Here is a 19,101-nt window from a genome sequence, read left to right on the forward strand (position 1 = left end):
AAAAAATCAATTAACCTTGAAAACGAAACAATTAAGAGACAATTTAAATTCTAAAAGTGTCGACATCTATCGGTAGAAGTTGAACTTTTCTCTTATGTGATTTCGTTTCAATTTCAATTGTCATCAAGTGTCTGTCTCTTTGATTGGATTAAATTGTTAACTGTTTGCCGTTAATTGTTACTTAATTTATATCATATTCTTGTTTCCCCTTAATTGTTCAACTATTCACAGTGATTAAGGTTGATTGATTATTAGTTTTTCCATTTCTATGTGAACATCTTTGTAGTTTATTGTGACAAACTCATAATCAAGATCATCTTCTTAACCTAATCTGATATTCACAATTATTATCATGGATTCTGTTTTTGGTTTTGTCCGTTATGTTTTGGACTCAATTTCCACTGGTGTTACTAAATTGGTTCCGTCGAAATGTGGCCTGATCCATCTTCCACCCATCACCAGTCCGATTGTCATATTTTCGGCAACCCAATTGGCGGAGAAAATTAAATCTGGAGAGGTAAATAATTGGCAAGAGAATTGCCCATGTTCTATTCTTTTTCTTATCTTTTTTCTCTCTTTCTCTAAATTCTATACATTGTTAATTTTTTATTCTATTCTCCAATCTCAATGTACATGTGATCTTTGAGTGTCGATTCTTAATCTAATCATGAAAATTTGTTTGATTCTTTTTTCCCCCTTCTTTTTCTTGGATGTGTCTTGCTCGGTTCTTTAATCCGAAATACCAATTGTATTGTTGTGTTTTCCTTTGTTAAGCTCAAATGTGTCGATGCTGTGAAAGCTTTTAAACAACGAATTGAAGAATGTGAACCATTCATTAATTCTGTAGTGGAAGATAGATTCAAAGAAGCGATAGAAGAGGCTGAAATTCTCGATGAGAAGATCATGCAAGAATTAGCCTCCGGCGAGAAGAATTTGACCAATTTACCATTACTTGGTGTTCCTTTTGCTGCCAAAGATTGTCTCCAAGTTAAAGGTATGCAGTTGACCGCTGGTTTTGTCCCTCGAAAGGGTTGTGTCCAAGAAGAAGATGCAGCTCTCATAGCTAATTTAAGAAAATTGGGCTCGATTCCAATTGTGATGACCAATGTTCCCGAATTGGCTGTTTGGTTTGATTCGGCTAATATGCTCTATGGACGAACCAATAACCCTTATGATTTCACTCGTATTCCTGGCGGTAGTTCGGGTGGAGTTGCTGCTTGTGTCTCTTACGGTGGTTCACCTTTCGGAACTGGTTCAGATATTGCTGGTTCCATACGTTTCCCTTCACACTTTTGTGGTCTCTTTGGTCATCTTATCACCCAGAAAGCTGTTAACCTTGACGGACACTGGCCACCCTTTTCCTCTGAACAATCTGAATGCCTCTCGATTGGACCCATTTCCCGATATGCAAGTGACCTGAATATTCTGGTAAAAGCTTTTCTTGGTGATCAAGTCTCGAAACTTCCTAAATTAGATGAACCAGTTGATCTGCAAAAACTTAAAATCTATTACATGGAGGATAATGGCGGTAAAAATAGTACACCAGTTCACCCTGAGATTAAGGAAGGAATGAAAAAGGTATAAATTCAGTTTCATCTACCATGACAATCATGATGATGATTCTTTTCCTTTATTTTTTTCTTCATGAATTCGTAGTTTGTCAAGTTTACTGATTTTCCTTGAAAAAAATTCAGGTTTTATTTTTCTCTGATTGAAAATTCATCCTTTTCTTTATTACTCTTTAATGATTATCTAATATAAACTCAATTGAATCCTGGTTTAGTTACTATACAATGTAACTGATTGTTAATCATTTTAAATCTTTTAATTACTCAACACGTAATTTAGATCACATTTACAAGGATTTTCTTGAATCTAAATGAAGGAAAATTTTCTTAATTGATTCAAATTGCAAGATTTTCACTCTTATTTTTTTGAATTAAATTTAACCCGATTATTGATAAAACGACTTACTAATTAAATTTTAATTAGATTTGCTTTATTCTGTCAGATTAGCTTGAAGCTTTTTCGTCCAAATTTTCAAATATACAATAAATTAAATGATTAAAAATTCTGACCAAGGATTTTCATGTAATAAGAAATGAATGAGTTAGTTTCAGCAATTAAGGTCCCAAGAAAACAGAAATTAAACTAATTCAGTTTTGAGTAGCAAACAATTTAAATTTAATTCAAACATTTGACTTGATAAATTTCCTTAAATTACAAAAAAAGTCAACTAAATGATAATCCATCCAACCTTAATCACAGTAAATCAATATATTCATGGTCAATCAAATCTAATTTAGACGATTAACAATGAACGATTAATAAATCATGTTGATTAAATTTCTTTTTTATTTCCTTCTTTATAACCTCATTTGTGATCTAATATTGATTGAATTTAATACTAATTGATTTTTTTTTCTTATTCTCTTTTTCTTCACGATTAACAGTTGATCAACTGTTTATCTCAAGATTATCAGATAAACGTTACGGAGATTAAACTTCCCCACATGGATCAGGCCTTTGACATTTTCTTAAACACCATGAAAAGTAAACCTCATATCCTGCATTCTCAGAAAATCGCCAATTTCAATGGACATAAAAATCCTTGGCTCGAATTGGCTAAGAAACTTGTTGGAGCTTCTGATCACACTTTACCTGTAATAATCGTCTCCATATTGGAAACATGTCTCGGTGATCCAAGTTCAGCTGAAGGTCGTGAACTAATTCACAAGGGTGAAATTATTCAGGAGAAACTGTTTTCCATGCTTGCTGATGATGGAATCTTCATTTACCCTGCATTCCCTGAACCAGCAATCAACCATTATACATCAGTATTAAAGTTTAAAAATATCGCTTATTCATCTTTATTCAGTCTTATGGGTAATCCAATTACTACCTGTCCAATTGGATTAACTAAAGATGAACATTTACCTTTTGGAGTACAAGTAATGGCCTCACCTTTTAACGATCACTTAACAATTGCCGTTGCTCAAGCAATTGAACAAAAATTGGGAGGTTGGAAGTCACCTAGTCGAGTGGAATTGAAATCAAACTAATCAAACAGTTTTACGATCAAAAAATTTAATCAAATTATATCTTCCAATTATCTTTGATTCATTATTATTATGATTATCTTTCATTTAATTTTACTCTCATTGTTGTTGTTGTATTTTTTTTCTCTCTCGTTGACCTGGTCATCGTTTTCACAAAAAGTTCCTCTTCTGAATTTATTGATTGTTATTCCTTGCCAATTAATTGATTCTGAAACAATTTAATCCAGTTTTAAATTGAATATGCAAAAAAATATATATACAAACAAGTACCAATCGTTATAATATGAAAATTGTTTTTCTTTTCTAAAAAAAAACGTTAATATTGATTATCAGATTATAATATCCATCAATCTATTTTAATTGATTGACTTATTTAATAAAAAAGCAAAGTTATTTCCCCAATTCGATTGGTGTGTAATTAAAATTGAATTTCTTCATCAAATTAATTGTAAACATGTTCACATTGGTTAATTTCTTTGTTGAAACATATCAACCGTTGTCATTTAATTTCTTTCTCTGTCTCATTAATTGTTTATGGTTTGGCGATTTCGATGAGCTTTGATTCACAATAGAAACAGTTAACTTTGTACAGTTTGATGTAATTGTAATTACCAACGCTACCACAAACAGAAGATGCGATCTGTCCAAGGTAAAAGTTTTGACCTGGTTCACCGGGTTTAAAGCGTAAAAATGGCCTCAAACAAGTACAGCAAATCTCTGAACGGATATTGATATAATCCTCCATATCGTAAGGTAAATGAAGGTACAATTGGTTAATTTTGTCGGCAAAATGTAAAACTTGAGAAGCGGCCAAAGAAAATAGATCAGGTAATTCACATGGACGATCTTTGGCCTCATATTTTGGATAAATGTTACCAGAAAGGTCAAGATTGGTGAGTTGCATTCCATTTTTGCGCAATTTCATGAGGAAAATTTGATTCAAACTGGTGATACAATTACCAGATAAATGAAGTTCTTTCAATTTATTTAGAGCGGCAAAGGTAAAGGGTAAATTGTGAATTCGATTGGCACTAAGATTTAGAACGGATAAACAGCGAAGTCGACCAATGTTAAGGGGTAAAAATCTTAGAAGATTATGGGACAGGTCAAGATGGACGACGTTCTTTAGACGGCCCAATACAACTGGTTCGAGTCTTGTGATCTTATTTTTGGACAAATTGAGAGTCTTCAGATTAGCCGCAATGTTAATTATGGACGAGGGTAAATCAGCCAAATTACATTCGTTTAAAATTAGAGTGTTCAGATTTTTCAAATCCCAAATTGCTCTTGGTAACGGGTTAACTTGAAGCAGATTCACTTTTTCCAATGATTGATTTTTAAATGTTTCCTTTGTATAAGTTTTACCAACAATTGAGACACTGGTGGGTGAAGGTTTGATTGACTTTTGCTCCTCATAAGAGACAATATTTTTCCGATCCAATTTACCGGTAATCAAAGCTGAACATTGTTTCATCAATACTTTCAACTGGTATGGATCATTGGATTTAAAGTTAACTGTTCGATTTGGATCTTGAAATTCCAATGCTGAGGAATGAATCTTTTTTAATCTATCAATTGGAAATTTGAATGATTTAGTTGACATGTTGATAACCAAATAGGTTAACTTTTTGTGTTTACTTAATCCAACCTTGGCTCGAGACCATCTTCCCATCTCACCATAAGCAGAGATTGAAACATTACAGTCAAACATTATTTCCAATTGAAAATCACAAGATCACAATTGCGAAAGGAAAAAACAAATACACAAATTACAATAGGAATTAATTGTTGGTCAAAAAAAGAGAATACAATCAAATTGAAAAAAGTGACATTTTCTTTTCTCTCCAAATGTGTTTACATGTGAAGAGAAAAAGAAGCGCCAAAGTAAAGAAGTCGACAGATGGCGCTGGTCATCGAAAGAATATCACATGGATCAGATGTTTTTGGTTCTAAAAGCAAGAAATTAATTACAACAATTAAATTAATTTAAACTGTGAATTAAAATTCTAAACACATAAAAATCCATTGACCTAAGTACCGATCAACGATGGAAATACAAAAAACAAATGAACAAGTAAGTACAAGGTGATCAGCGAGTCTGAAAAATCCCACGTGCAAATCTAATATGTGAACACTAACTGAAAAGATTTCTCTAATCTCAATAGGTATCTCCGACATTCCCCATGTTAAGAGATCCAACACACGAAATGAAAACTCAATATGAAGAATTGAAGATAAGAATATTATCATTCTTTGAAAATTCTAAAATAAACATGCCAAAGATACTCGAGTATCTCTCAGGATCTCCAATAGAGAACCTGAACAATGACTCATTGATTATCCAGAAGTTGACTGAGGACCCAGTTGATGAAAAAGGTGATAAAGTTAATGCGAAATCCATTGACTGGCTCAAAAAGCTTCTGACCACTTATCAGAAGACACTAAAGGTCAGGATGCTTAAGGAGAAAGTCGCTACCACCGAAACTGTTATCACGACTGAAACCCTACCAACCAGTAACACTGGGAAAGAAAAACCACCTCGTAGCAAAAGGGCTAAGAAAGCAGAGAAACAAGATGAAAAGAATAAAACAATTCAACAAGAACGTAAGAAAGAAGAACGTTCCTCAAATATCCTAAAAAGAACATCCGAAGTACCAGCAAGCTGGTGGCCATGGAATTCATCTAATAGAGTATTCAAGATCAAAGTGACTGGACCAGCAGAAGCTCGAACTGTTGAAAAGCTAACAGATATTGTCGCAGCTACTCAACCAGAATACACCTTTAAAATATTGGCATGGAAAGATTTCTCCTTAATTCTACTGAACCAGGAGAATGAGAGAGCAGATCTGGTCAGACGATTAGAAAACAACGTGCTAACCTTTGAGGTTGTCCCCTGGAAGAAACCACAAATAAAAATTAACTACTTAAGACCACCTATTAACGAAAGTTGGGAAAACTTTATGAATCGATTAATGCGAATTAATGGATTCAGAGATGAATCCCAGTTTCGAATAATCTATTATTATGAAATTGGCCTAAATACAAACAAATGGTGTGTGATAATGGAGGTAACCCCAGCGATAAGATCCATGATAGAGATAAAACTTAATGGAAAGATCTCATCGGGCTACAGTTTCCACTCAGTCCTCGACAATTTCCCCATACTTGCATGCAGATTGTGCCATCGCTTTGGACATGCACGAAGACGATGTCGCAACCAGCTTAGATGCATAAAGTGCTCAGGACAACACCTAATCTCAGCTTGTCCAGCCAAAGAATTCTTATGCCCAACCTGTGGCAGACGAGGTCACCAAGCATACACCCGAGACTGTAAGCTCTACATCTCAGAGTTACAAATGTGTATCTCTGAATATGATTATGAGTACGATTTCATCATGATGTAATGGCTACTCCCGAACTGGCATCACCACGTCTGATAATCAAAAGATATTAATGAAAACCTTCAACTAAGTTGTAAACGAAAACATAAAACTTTTCTTTTAATGATAAAAATATTTTTGAATGTATTCAAAAAACTTAATAAAAAGAATTATGAATTAAATAACTCAGGTCTCCAAGTATATTTATCAAGTTGGAAAAGAACAAGGGAACCCTCCGTATATCTCCGCATCAGCTCAGGTTCGGGATTAAAAATATCACCATTATTCACCTCAATGTAACCTTTTGTTGTAGCGACATTGACACAAGTGTGCCAAACATCAGCAACATCGCCTGAATCAGGGAAACGAAATCGACAACCAGTTGAATCTCCATCAGAATCCAAATAGGTCATAAAAACACTACTGAAGGCAACTCGCTTGTATTTAAGAAGTTGACCTTTGAATGTTAACTCGAACTCTTCCTCCATTTCAACACAGAAAGAAGCGTCGTCCATAAGTGGGCCACGTAGACTGACAGCGAGTAACTCAGGCAACTGAAGTATTTCGACAGATTCTAACCTCTTATAACTTCCACCACAAATAGAACCATTCACATCGTTTGGACAACTCAACACGATAAAATCTCTCCAGAAATTTGGTCTTTTCACGGCCTCAGAAATTCGGAAGACCTCAAGATTCTTACAGTTGAGACCAGGTAAGAAAAGAACTGGAAAACTGTAATCAACTTGAGCCTTATAAGAAGGACAATATTTACAGACAAAAATTGTTCTTATTTTGAACATGAAACGATCATGGAAAACCTTATCATTATTAGCCATTTTTCGTATTAAATCAATATAAGCTTCATGCTCAGTCCCTCCTGGTTCCTCATAAACGACTGAACAAAAATCACTCAAGTGTCTTAACAATAACATTTGCTGCTTGTCCAGATCGATATCGTTGAGTGGCTTCTCCTTTGGAGGTAAATTAAGGTCCTGATCGGGGTAGAGCTTCTTAGGTAATAAAGGGGGCACATTTCTTATGGTGAAGCCTTTAATAAGTGATGCTTTCCTCAATTTACGATGAAAATTATACAAGGCAACGACCCAAAGATCTTGAGGTTCAACATCACTAACCAAATTATGACGCTTTAAAGGGTTCACGCTCTGCCCAATACCAATTGAACTGGAAACTTTGAGGAAAGAGGTAAACAAATGTTGTACAAACGCTTGTGAATGAAAGAGCGGAAGAAGCGCCGAATTGAGAAAGCAATGTCCCCTCCAATTTGGTAATGTCATGAGACAATTAGGCTGATAATAGAAGAAATAATTAAAACTGAGATTAGCAAAGGGAAGATGAAAGTCAACTTTCACTCGCTACTTCCTATCTGACATCACGAATGAACATTAACTTACCATTATCAAATTACATCGGGTGAATATAATCTTATGAATTATCTGATGACAAGCCATATCAAAAGCTTTCCGAAACGAAGGATAAACGCCAATCCCATTAATACGATCATCACCGGATACCAAAACCACTTTAACGAAGAAAACACTCTCACCGTTAACAACAAATGAAGCATAAGCTCTATCATCAATAATAACAGAACTATTGATAGTGAGAAACTCACGAGTCAACTGGAAACTTGCACCAACTAGAAATTCAGTAAAACGATATTTATCGTAAACTTTTCGCTGTACTAATCCATTCACAGAAATGAGTCTAAACTCACCAGGAATACGTTCTTGAGACATGATGTAACAAACTATAAAACAATTTCAAATAACCCACGTTAAAAACAGGAAGAAAGTAACTTAGCAACAATGTATAAAAGAGGGAAATCAAACTAATTAAGTGAAAATGTCTTACCAAATCTTACACCAAAACACCAATAAACAAAATTCAGTTACAAACGAGCTTATTGAACTGACAGAGAAATCGCTTAAAGCCATCACAACGATTTGCGAACCAAATTTAAACGAGCTTTTAAAGAAAATAAATAACACCAATGTTTTCGGAAAACGTGGTCTGGCCATTATCATCTCACCTGAATTAGAAGGTAAACTAATAAAAACACAAATAGATGACGTCCTAAGTGTCTACATTGATTCGATAAACCTTCTTGTAATGGTCATCTACATCCGTCCCTGGTTACAACTGAGATTCGATGAGATTCTGGTTACGACAAATTCAACTTTAACAAAATATCAAGGGAGTAATATCATACTCTCAGGTGACCTGAACACTTCGGATGAACTCTGGCAAAGCTGCGAAAACACCCACAAACGAAGAAAAGGTACAACAAGTAACTTCTACGATGGATTAGTGAAAACAATCAAAGACAATGGACTCGTGCCTGTTTCGACAAACATCTCCACCACCTTCCGTTCATCACAATGGGTGATCGACATGATATTTGTCCCAAAAGAAACAGAAATCCTATCGGTAGAAACAATGGAAAACGATTCAGATCACTTGGCAATCAAAACACAACTAAAACTGGAGAAGAAAAAGAAAGAAAAAAGATTAGAGAAGACACTGAAAATAGGTTCATGGAAATACTCACCTGACACCGACTGGAACGAATCACAAAAATGGGATAAAAATCATCCATTGGTAAAAATCTCTAGAGAGATCATCCACTTTCCAGATAATCATGGAATCTGGCAATTCAAAAGAAAGAAAAAACTAAATCAATTCAAGAGATTAGTTAAACAAAGAAGGAAAATGATTAAAAAACGGTTACCGATCCCGATAGAACTTTCAAGGAAAATCAATGGAAAAATGAGGAGATTCAATGTAATCTCGATGCTGAAAAACTGTAAAGATGCGAGAAAACAATGGATGCTGATAAAGAAACACTTATTGACAGAAAAACCATCCATTGATTGGACAGATGAACGAACGATAGAAAGTGCCAGAAAATGGATGGAAGGGTTTACGCCCCAGAGACCAACGTACAAAGATGAATTTACCACCATCAGAGGCGAACTACATCCTCATGAGAAGAAATTGATAAAAGACTTCAAAGCTCAGACATCGAGTCTCTCAGCTGATAATTTTACGATGAAAACCTGGAACAAGTTCATGGCCAGAAACTCAAAAATCGTAACATGGATCATAGAACAAATATTCACGATATCTCATGTGCCCAACATTATGACCACCGTTGGCTGCGGATTTGTCGCGAAAAAAGAAGCCAAAGTTCGAATGGTTAGAACCCCAAATTACCTAATGAAAATAGTAGACAAAATAATAGCGGGAAGATTGATGGATATAACCGAAGACTTCCTCCTAACAGGCACACAATATGGCTTTAGACGATTATATAGCAGAGAAGACTATTTTATAAGAGTCAATCAAATGGAACACTTCAAATCATCGATAATCATTAAAATCGACATAAGAACAGCTTTTGATGAGGTCAGCCTAGTCCCAATCTGGAGTCAGCTGACAAAACATCTTGGTACATCAACAATGGCAATCATATCATCTATTAACAACAACTGTTGGATGACTATATTCAAAGATGGGACAAAATGGTATAAGAAAAGTCCATCTGAAGTATCGCAAGGCTTGGCGATAGGACCTCTATTGTTCATACTAGCACTGGATCTTTGTATGAGAAGATGGTGGTCGAACAACCTAAAGGTCATCGCATACGCGGACGATATGATGGTGATTATCCCACCTGACACTCAATGGACAGTAATGTCAGCGATCGAAGAAATAAAAGACGGTCTGAAGATGATCAACCTTAAAATAAACGAAGAAAAAACAGAAGTTATCTTTCCACTTGACAGAGAGAGAAGGGAGATTTTAGGGTTCACTTTCAAGAGGACAAAAACATCGATAGAAAAACTGAGAAAAGAGATTACTGATCGATACATACAAGAAGCGCTACCAATTTGGAATCACAATTGGCCGAAAATTGGAAAACTACCAAAACAGATCCAAAAAACACTCTTCAACTCGTTTGTTTGGCCGAAAATATACAAATGCCTACCACAAGCGATTGTTAACAATGAAATCAACTTGATTAGTATAATCGAAATGGTAGGTACAATATATAACCGATTTACAGGTCAAGAAAACAACACGAAATGGTCTTATCTGATATTGGAAAATGTTCCAAATCTAATCCTTAAACTGTATATGAAAATGGAAAGCAAGAGATACGAGGAAAAAGGGAAAATCGATGATGTTAAATGGATCAAAGACGATTGGACCCCGATGACGAAAATATTACCTAGATTGATGATAAAAGATACAATTGTTACATACAAACCAGAAAAGAAAGAGGGTAAATCATCGATTATAATCAATATAATCTCATCACAAACCACAAACAAACTAACCTTACTAGTCCCAGGAAAAACAACGCAATTCGAACTGAGCCTGATATCGTTACAAATGGTATTGATGATGTATGGAAATCAAGAGTTCACCATTGAACTGGACCAACTAGCAACCGATTATATAATGGGATCATCAACATATGCGAGAGGAATAAGGAGACTGATGTTATTACCAGGCCCATGGTCTTTCAAATGGTGGGAAGACAGAGAATGGGAAGGGGACATCAGATTGGAAATACCCTTGTTAGAAAAACCACCAAACCTTCTAAACCAACGAACAAGAATGAACATAAAAGAGAAACAAAAATTCAAGGAATTATTTGAAATGTCAAAATCACCACTTAAAGACTTAAAAATTACAACAACAGAAAACCGTCCAAAACACATTAACCACCTGATAACCGAACTTACCCGACACTACCGATTACCAAAATGCTGTGGAAAAGAGATGAATGTTAGACACTTTCTATACGAATGTAACAAAATAGAGACAGAATACCCAAACATAACAGAAATAAGACACAAATATGCAATTGACTGGGACAACAATGATGTAAAAACACTAAAACAAATTGTAAACAAGCTAAAAACACAAGAAAAAATCTTTATGTCACTTACAGAATTGGTTGTCTAAAAGACCAATAGAGGGCAGCAAAATAACTGCTCAGTCATTATGACAACTGTAAAGGTTAACCTGTGGGTGCGAAAATAAAAAAGAGAAAATTTAATTTTTTTTTTGTTATTTTTCTTCTTCTTTAATTACAATTAATTTTATTAGTTATTATTTAATTGTTTCTATTGATTGTATTTATTTTCATTGATTGTAATGTCTTCTCTTGCTAAGACGAATAAAGCTTTTCAGAGACTTCATCGTGAACGTCATCAGGTGAGTTTTTTTTTCTCTGTTGAAATTTATTTTTGTTCTTGGATTTGATTAATTTATTGGTAATTTTTTATTCTATTTGTTGTTTTTTGTTTTGTTTCGTTTTTTAATTATGATTTAGCCTGAAAGTCGGAAAAGATTTGGTTATCTGGAAAAAAAGAAAGATTATAAAACTCGAGCCTTGTAAGTTGATGTTTTTCTTGATTCTTTTTTTTGGTAGATTTAAATGGTTTCAGCATCTCTATTTGCTTATTGATTTTGATTCTTTCTTTTTTTTAGAGATCATCAGAAGAAATTGAGAAGAGTTACCCGTCTAAAGGAAAAGATTGCTAATAAAAATCCGAATGAATTTGATTTCCATATGATCAATTCTGGCCTGATTAATGGTCGACATTACGAGAAGCGGAAAGATTCAGAAAATGTAGAGGAAGTTGTTTCAAAGAATTTGAAATATCTAAATTGGAAAAGAGGAGTTGAACTGAAAAAGATTGAAAAATTACAATCGGAATTACATTTTATCAACTACAGTGATGAGCCAGTTAACAAGAGGATTATCTTTAAAGAACAAGGACCCAAGAAAAAATTAAAAGCAATCGAAGTTACTAATCAATCATCATCGTCATCAAAGAAATCAAATTCTCTGGAAGAATTAACCAAATCAGCTAAACAGATCAACGTTAGATTGAATAAGAAAATTCTCGACAAAATTGCTAAAGAGAAGACAAAATCTTACAAAAATCTAATGACTAGACTTGATAGAGAAAAACGATTACGAGATTTAATTGTGAAAGGTGATTTTACATTGAAAAAATCTTCCACTAAATCAAAATTAAATCCTAAGAGATTTGCTGATGAAGATGATGATGATGAACAACTAGACAAACAATTAATTAAAAAACTACGAAAATAACCAAAACTAAACACTTTGTAAACGAAACAAAATTCAAAATTCTGATTTCCATCTATGTAAAAAGTATCCTAATTTAATCTGTTAATTAAATCTATTGATCGTATTTGGGAAACAAGGAACAATTAACAAATTGAGTTAATTTTTTTTTCGAATCAAAAAAAGTTGAATTGTCTCATTTTCTCCCGAGAAAATCAGATGGCAGCAGCAGCAGCGATTTTCTTTTTCATTTGTTTTCTTTTTTCCCTTTGATTGTAAATTGTTTTTATTTATTTCTCTCTTTAATTGTGATTGTATTTAAATTAATTGTTGCTGTTTATTTGTTATATTCTTGTTAATATTCCTTTCGTTGTGTATATTGTTTTATTAATATGGATAAGTTTTTGGTCGATTTAGATTCAGTATTAGATAAATTGGAGGCCGAGGATGCGGATCGATGTGCTACCGATAAACTTGATGAAGATGATGAACCTTGTAACTTAATTGGATCAAGTGTTTATAGAAATAGTGAAATTGATAAAATTAAACAATCTATTGGAGGTGGTAGTGGTAGTAGTAGCAGTAGCAGTGGTGGTATATCTGATTTACACCATTTAAACCAATATAAATATCAACAACAACAACAACAACAAGAGCCAAAGATTGTCAAATCTAGTGACAATCTAGTAACTGGTAACTCAACTGTTATCATTGGTAATGATAATTATTATAATGATGATGGCGGTGGTAACGATGGTGGGAGTTGTAGCAATAAAAATAGTCATGGTAAAAGTGAATTGGATTCATTTCTTTCATCAAAATCTCAACCAATTTCTAGTGGAATATCATTAACCAATGATACCTCCTTTGGTAATAAAAATAGTGTCAAAGTATCACAAATCGATAAGATCTGTAGTGAGAAATCAAGTGTCACTGAGCTCGTAAACTATCTGAATGATAATGGAAAAGATGAACCAGATAATATTTCTACAATTAATGATATTAGAGGTGTTGTTATTGGTAATATAAATGATGATAATAATGCCACCAAAGGAGAGATCAGAAATTGTGGTAATATCGATGATAATGATGACAAATTAACCAAATTACTGGACTCGTATCATCAAGAGGATAATATAATGCAACAATCAGCGAATCTCGATCAAACTTACAACAATATTAAACCATCAGTAGCTGTAATTAAAGATTCTAATGAGATGCCTGAGAGAGATACTGTCACAGGATATATTGGATTGGAAAAAAATGATTCTGTTTTAATTTCTACCAATATTAAACAATTAGAGAGTAAACCAATTGGAGAAAAGGTGATTTCATCTGCTAGTAATTTTCAAGATTCATTATTAAGCAATCATTCATCTTTACCCTCATCTTCATCATCATCATCAATAACAACATCAATTGTCTTACCTAAGTCAAATAAACTGTTGGAAAATAGTTCAAAAGGAGTACCAATTGACTCTAAATTAAAAGAGGAGGAAGAATCAACAACTGATGAGGAGATGACTGAAGAGGAGGTTAAAGCTTTGGAGAAAGAATTGGAATCTGAATTGGAACGATTAAACCAACAATCTGAGGTATCAACTCTTGAGGATATAATTGAATCTGAAACAAAATCAACCATCAAAAAATCAACAGAAAAAATTGTATCATCATCTGTGACTTTATTTCCACCATCACCATCATCATCATCATCATCTAAATCACCATCAATATCATCAACTATTGCAACACCAGCAACAACAATAAGCACTACAACATCATCCTCATTATCACCCTCGCCCTCGCCCTCATCATCATCATCAACAACAACGACATTATCTTCATCACTATCAACAACAATATCTAAACCAATTGAAACATCAATAGCCAGTGGTGAATGTTTGTTAATCAACCAACCAAGTGAATCTCATCAGTCATCAAATGAAACTACAACAAATGATGATGAGACTACAATGATAAACAAAGATGAATTAACTTCAACTATCAGTGATTATGATAATAATGTCAACGGTGGAAATACATTAATGGTATCAAATAAGCCTAATAGACCTGTAACTTTACCTTTATCCACTAATCAACAGTCCGATCAACCTGGACACACACCTATGCATAGTGATGGTGATGAATTAATACCCAGAGAACCGGAAATCGACACAGAATTAGTAGTATCTTCATCTTCCCAATTAATAACAGTTAACAATCAAATTGAAAGTGATACTACTGTTCCCGAAAATGTACAATCCTCCATGTCAAGTATTGGTTACTTTAAACCCTTCTGGATACCCGATGAAGATGCACCTCAATGTATGATTTGTGATGTAAAATTTACCGTTATGAAGCGTCGGCATCATTGTCGAGCCTGTGGTAAAGTCTTATGTGCCCAATGTTCCCGTTTTAAAGCACCACTGGCCTACCTTTCCTATGAGAAGGCCAGAGTTTGTGATCAATGTCTTCCACTTTTAACCGAAGGTAATTACTGTCAATCAACTTAACCAATTGTCGTCTAGTCTTTGATACAATAAAACATTTAAACATTGATTAATCAAAACAATCCATTTGAATTGACATAGAAAAATAACCAATTACAATTGATAAGCTTATTGATCATGATTATTTACCCTTCGTAATCACCATTATTGTCAATGTCATATTTGTATTGTTATTTCATCTTTACTGATTCTTTTTTTTTGAGGAAAAATTGATTAGCTCTATTTGTTTTGTTATTCATTAGACAATCAAAACCTTTATTATTTATCATTCAACTAATTTTTGTCATCTTTTTATCTATTATTATTATTTTTTAGGTGGAATCATTTCTGGACAAGATAATTCATTCAATGATTCTGGTTACTATCAAGTAGGACAACAACAACATCCACTGGGAGCTGAAGGTCTCCCCACACCAAGTGCTCCACCTCCTCATCAATTAACAGGAACAGCATCATCATCCTTAGTTACTGGATCAACAGCTCAATCTTCCGCTTCTTGTTCATCAAATATTCAACCAGTTAGTGTTTTACGTCGACCTTCAAAACCTCGTACCGGAGAACCTAAACAAGTCATTTTCTCTGATGGTATTCGACCTGGAAACGATTTAAAAGATGACCAGGTCACCTCAATTTCTCATCGTCGTCATGCCAAAAAAGTTAAATCACCACCAATAGAAAAAAATCCCTCATCACCAGGTTTCTCTTCCTCATCATCTAAATCACGTCTTTCCAAACGAATTGTTATCCAAGATGCAAATGGCCAATTACCACCAATTCTAAATGCACCCTCTCTCCATTCTGATCCAACCTTTGATAATCTAATTATTCTCCTTGAAAAGGAGGATGAACCACCCGTTACATTTAGTTTAACCAAGAATCTAATGGCCTTGGTTAAACTAGTTAAACTTGATTGTTGTACAAATGAATATTGTTGGTCATTTACAAGTCAAAATCTAGCGACTGTTGGTCAAGATGAGATTATTGTTGTCGTGGAAAAAATTTCCGGAGAAAATGTTCTACCTCGAGATATATTTCGTCTATTTGCTTATATTTACGATTCAGCGAGTAAAGGTAATAATAGTCAACAGAACAATTAAATTAATCTAATTACCATTATCATCAGAATTTTAATCATCAGTCTAAATGAGGGAATCACCAAAATTATCGCATTTACTTATTCTTATTGTAACTTGATTATCTTTTTGGTTGTTTGTCAATAATCTTACTTGAGTTTACTCTTAATTGGTTTTACTAATTTAACTCTTTCTCTCATCCTTACAGGGTATCCTTTCTCAGAACTGAGTCATGTCTTATATCCTGATGGATTTTTCGGATTAAAAGATTTTCCATCATTTGTTTTCATTCGACCAACATTCCAGTGTCTTAATAAATTAACTCTTCCACCAGCACCTTTTTTAATTGGCGTATTAATCCATCGATTTGAAGTACCTTGGGCTAAATTATTTCCACTTCGATTAATTCTTCGATTAGGTTCTAAATATCATTGTAAGTTTGCTAGAAAATTTGATTGTTGAAGGAAAAAAGTAATTGACTAAACTGTCTCATTCATTTTCGCAGGTTATCCTTGCCCGATTGTTAGTTATCGAGCACGTCGACCATCATACTTCGAGATTGGACATACCGTCATGGATATTTTAGCGGTAAATTGATTTGCAAATTTTTCGATGACCATTCAATATCTTAGAATTGGAAATTGATTATCATCTTTGTTATTTATCTGATTGTTTTAGGATTTTCGTAATTTTCAATATACTCTACCTGTGATACCTGGATTAACGATCCATACTGAGGCCAAACGGACAACGGTTACTTTTCCCAAAAATCGTTATGATAAAGTAATGAAAGCGTTGGGTTCTAGTAATGAATACGTTTTATCGTTTGGTGGGACATTCAGTTTAACAGCTGATTCACATTTAACCTGTATACAAAATGATGATGGTCAATATCATACCCAAACAATTAAATTAAATGAAAGTGAAACAGTTGAACCTAAAATAACTGGTGCAAGCTTCATTGTTTTCAGTGGAGCTTTAAAATCATCAACTGGAATGGCGGCTAAGATGAGTGTAGTTGAAGATGGCCTGTTAGTCCAAGTAACGGCTAATACATTAAACTTATTGAAATCATCTTTAAAAGATATGAATGATTTTGTCATTGAATGTGGTAAAAAAGATGCTCCAACAAACGAGGAAAGTGTTTCAATTATTTGGGGTGAAGATGATAAACAATTTAACCTTGGGTAAGAAACTATGATCTCTATAATTTGATTGTTCATTAATTATTAACCAAATTTCTATCAATAATATAGAGTTCGAAGTTGTATTGATGGGCTATCACTGAAGGAATTAATAGCATTCGAATGTACAGTGGAACAGATTTCGAAGGAGACAAATATTTAATTCGTTGGGTTGAACTATTTTTAATTCAGAACACTGAGCTTCCAAGAAGGTATGAAAAAACTTACTTGGATTAATTTAACTTCGATTGGTAATAAATGATAAATGATAATAATGATTCTCATTCATTTAAACAGTAGTGATGGTTACGATGCCGGAAGAGCGGCCGAAATAATCGCCCAATCGTTTTGTCCAGCATTAGTACCATGTCTGGAATCACTGGTCGAATCAAAAATCACAAAGATCGGATTAAGAGTAACCCTAGACCCTGATAAGGTGATTAGATTACCATCAACAAGTCATCGAAATATGATCATATTCATATTTGTAGATTGTCATGATTCTAATTGTCTAATTTTCTTTACAATTTAACAGATTGGTTATGACATTGGTAGCAATGGGTCACCATTACCCTCCAGTTATATAAATCGTTCCGATGCAGCCTTGATTCCCATTATTATGGGCAACATTGCACCCAATATGGAGGTTCGCCTTGTTATCGAGTTGATATTTTATATTTTGGTTAAATGATTGTGATTAATTTTAATTGTGATCATAAACTTTACCCTTAAATCGTAAACAATGCAAGCTCATATATTGTTATTTTAGTATTTCTTTTGTCTATTGTTACTTTTCAGAGAGAAAGTAACTACCAAACAAAAAACATGAGATATAAATGGGAAAAGAAAGAGATTTTAATTCAAAAAAATCAATTGATTACACTTTTTTAAACTACAATCAAGTCTTTTTTTTTCAACAGCAATTTAATCACAATCAATATTATCCGATTGGCAAATATACTTATGAGTGCAAAAATCTTTATATTATACTTCAATCCTTTGTTTCCTATGAATCTTTTCAAAGCAAAAACTTAAATTAATTTAAAAAGTAAAATCAATTACCGTTATTATCGATTGATAGTAAAACAATTAACTATTGTAAATGTTTAAGAGTAATTAATAAACATAATTGGATTATATCAATACTTTTACCTGATAATTTCAACCTGAATGATTATCAATCGATGGATTTGTAATTAAAACGGTTAATTAATTATTCAAATTGTTATGGATCTTGATTGTTTGGATGATGAATGATATAATTATCATCTCATGAGAGCTAATTAATCCCTGGTACCCAATTTTGTATGGGAAATGATTAGCAATCAATAAGAAAGGATCAATTGAATTGAGATGAATCAGTTAATTGATTTTGTTATGACATTGTTACAATAAAAATACTTGACAATAAATTGGTGGCAAATTAATTAGTCTCAATATGAAATTGATTTTAAGTCAACCGCTGATTATTCAGTTAATTTGCTTAATCGGATGTGCATTTCAAACTTACACGATTACGATTGAATATTTACAGTTCAAGACTCGAAGCGATGCCACTTTTGAACATCCAACTTTCATCGAGTTACCAGCGATTGATATTAGAGTACCGATCGCACCAATGATCAACAAAACGGAACTATGTTCGCGCTATTCAACACAAATGAGCGGTTGGGACATTGTATTGGCGAAGTACGATCCATCAAGGAATGAGAGTGGAACAGTTAAGTCGGAATGTTCAAGTTCTGATAAATTACCGATATTC

The 19,101-nt window shown here is 33.6% G+C and overlaps 4 protein-coding genes across 4 annotated transcripts; 3 read left to right on the top strand and 1 right to left on the bottom strand.

Annotated features, from left to right (window-relative positions):
* Nucleotides 1-126: 126 nt before the first annotated feature.
* On the top strand, nt 127-3,461 carry LOC128395896 (fatty-acid amide hydrolase 2-A-like). Its single transcript, XM_053356376.1, has 3 exons — nt 127-517; nt 775-1,578; nt 2,454-3,461. Exons 1-3 carry the CDS (start codon nt 353-355, stop codon nt 3,060-3,062), a joined length of 1,578 nt encoding a protein of 525 aa, XP_053212351.1. The 5' UTR covers nt 127-352; the 3' UTR covers nt 3,063-3,461.
* LOC128395911 (leucine-rich repeat-containing protein 69-like) lies at nt 3,382-4,931 on the bottom strand. The gene has a single exon (XM_053356403.1). It carries the CDS (start codon nt 4,768-4,770, stop codon nt 3,592-3,594), a length of 1,179 nt encoding a protein of 392 aa, XP_053212378.1. The 5' UTR covers nt 4,771-4,931; the 3' UTR covers nt 3,382-3,591.
* Nucleotides 4,932-11,514: 6,583 nt separating this feature from the next.
* LOC128395921 (probable U3 small nucleolar RNA-associated protein 11) lies at nt 11,515-12,726 on the top strand. The gene is made up of 3 exons (XM_053356416.1): nt 11,515-11,689; nt 11,808-11,869; nt 11,966-12,726. Exons 1-3 carry the CDS (start codon nt 11,630-11,632, stop codon nt 12,594-12,596), a joined length of 753 nt encoding a protein of 250 aa, XP_053212391.1. The 5' UTR covers nt 11,515-11,629; the 3' UTR covers nt 12,597-12,726.
* Nucleotides 12,727-12,832: 106 nt separating this feature from the next.
* Nucleotides 12,833-18,334, top strand: LOC128395883 (zinc finger FYVE domain-containing protein 9-like). The gene is given in 9 exon segments (XM_053356358.1): nt 12,833-15,062; nt 15,398-16,153; nt 16,364-16,588; nt 16,661-16,743; nt 16,834-17,342; nt 17,412-17,437; nt 17,440-17,551; nt 17,637-17,775; nt 17,875-18,334. Coding segments are annotated over 9 exon segments (4,104 nt in total). The 5' UTR covers nt 12,833-12,964; the 3' UTR covers nt 18,031-18,334.
* Nucleotides 18,335-19,101: the final 767 nt, after the last annotated feature.

This window comes from Panonychus citri, unplaced genomic scaffold (assembly GCF_014898815.1).
Source record: "Panonychus citri isolate SS breed McGregor unplaced genomic scaffold, ASM1489881v1 Contig00142, whole genome shotgun sequence".
Lineage (NCBI taxonomy): Eukaryota > Metazoa > Arthropoda > Arachnida > Trombidiformes > Tetranychidae > Panonychus > Panonychus citri.

What these genes read in the sequence shown, in the direction of transcription:
- LOC128395896 (XM_053356376.1), top strand. Translation starts at nt 353, where the DNA reads ATGGATTCTGTTTTTGGTTTTGTCCGTTATGTTTTGGACTCAATTTCC. An exon ending in AGAAAATTAAATCTGGAGAG is followed by an intron (nt 518 to 774) that starts GTAAATAATTGG and finishes TCCTTTGTTAAG; the next exon opens with CTCAAATGTGTCGATGCTGT. An exon ending in TTAAGGAAGGAATGAAAAAG is followed by an intron (nt 1,579 to 2,453) that starts GTATAAATTCAG and finishes CACGATTAACAG; the next exon opens with TTGATCAACTGTTTATCTCA.
- LOC128395911 (XM_053356403.1), bottom strand. Translation starts at nt 4,770, where the DNA reads ATGTTTGACTGTAATGTTTCAATCTCTGCTTATGGTGAGATGGGAAGA.
- LOC128395921 (XM_053356416.1), top strand. Translation starts at nt 11,630, where the DNA reads ATGTCTTCTCTTGCTAAGACGAATAAAGCTTTTCAGAGACTTCATCGT. An exon ending in TTCATCGTGAACGTCATCAG is followed by an intron (nt 11,690 to 11,807) that starts GTGAGTTTTTTT and finishes ATTATGATTTAG; the next exon opens with CCTGAAAGTCGGAAAAGATT. An exon ending in GATTATAAAACTCGAGCCTT is followed by an intron (nt 11,870 to 11,965) that starts GTAAGTTGATGT and finishes TCTTTTTTTTAG; the next exon opens with AGATCATCAGAAGAAATTGA.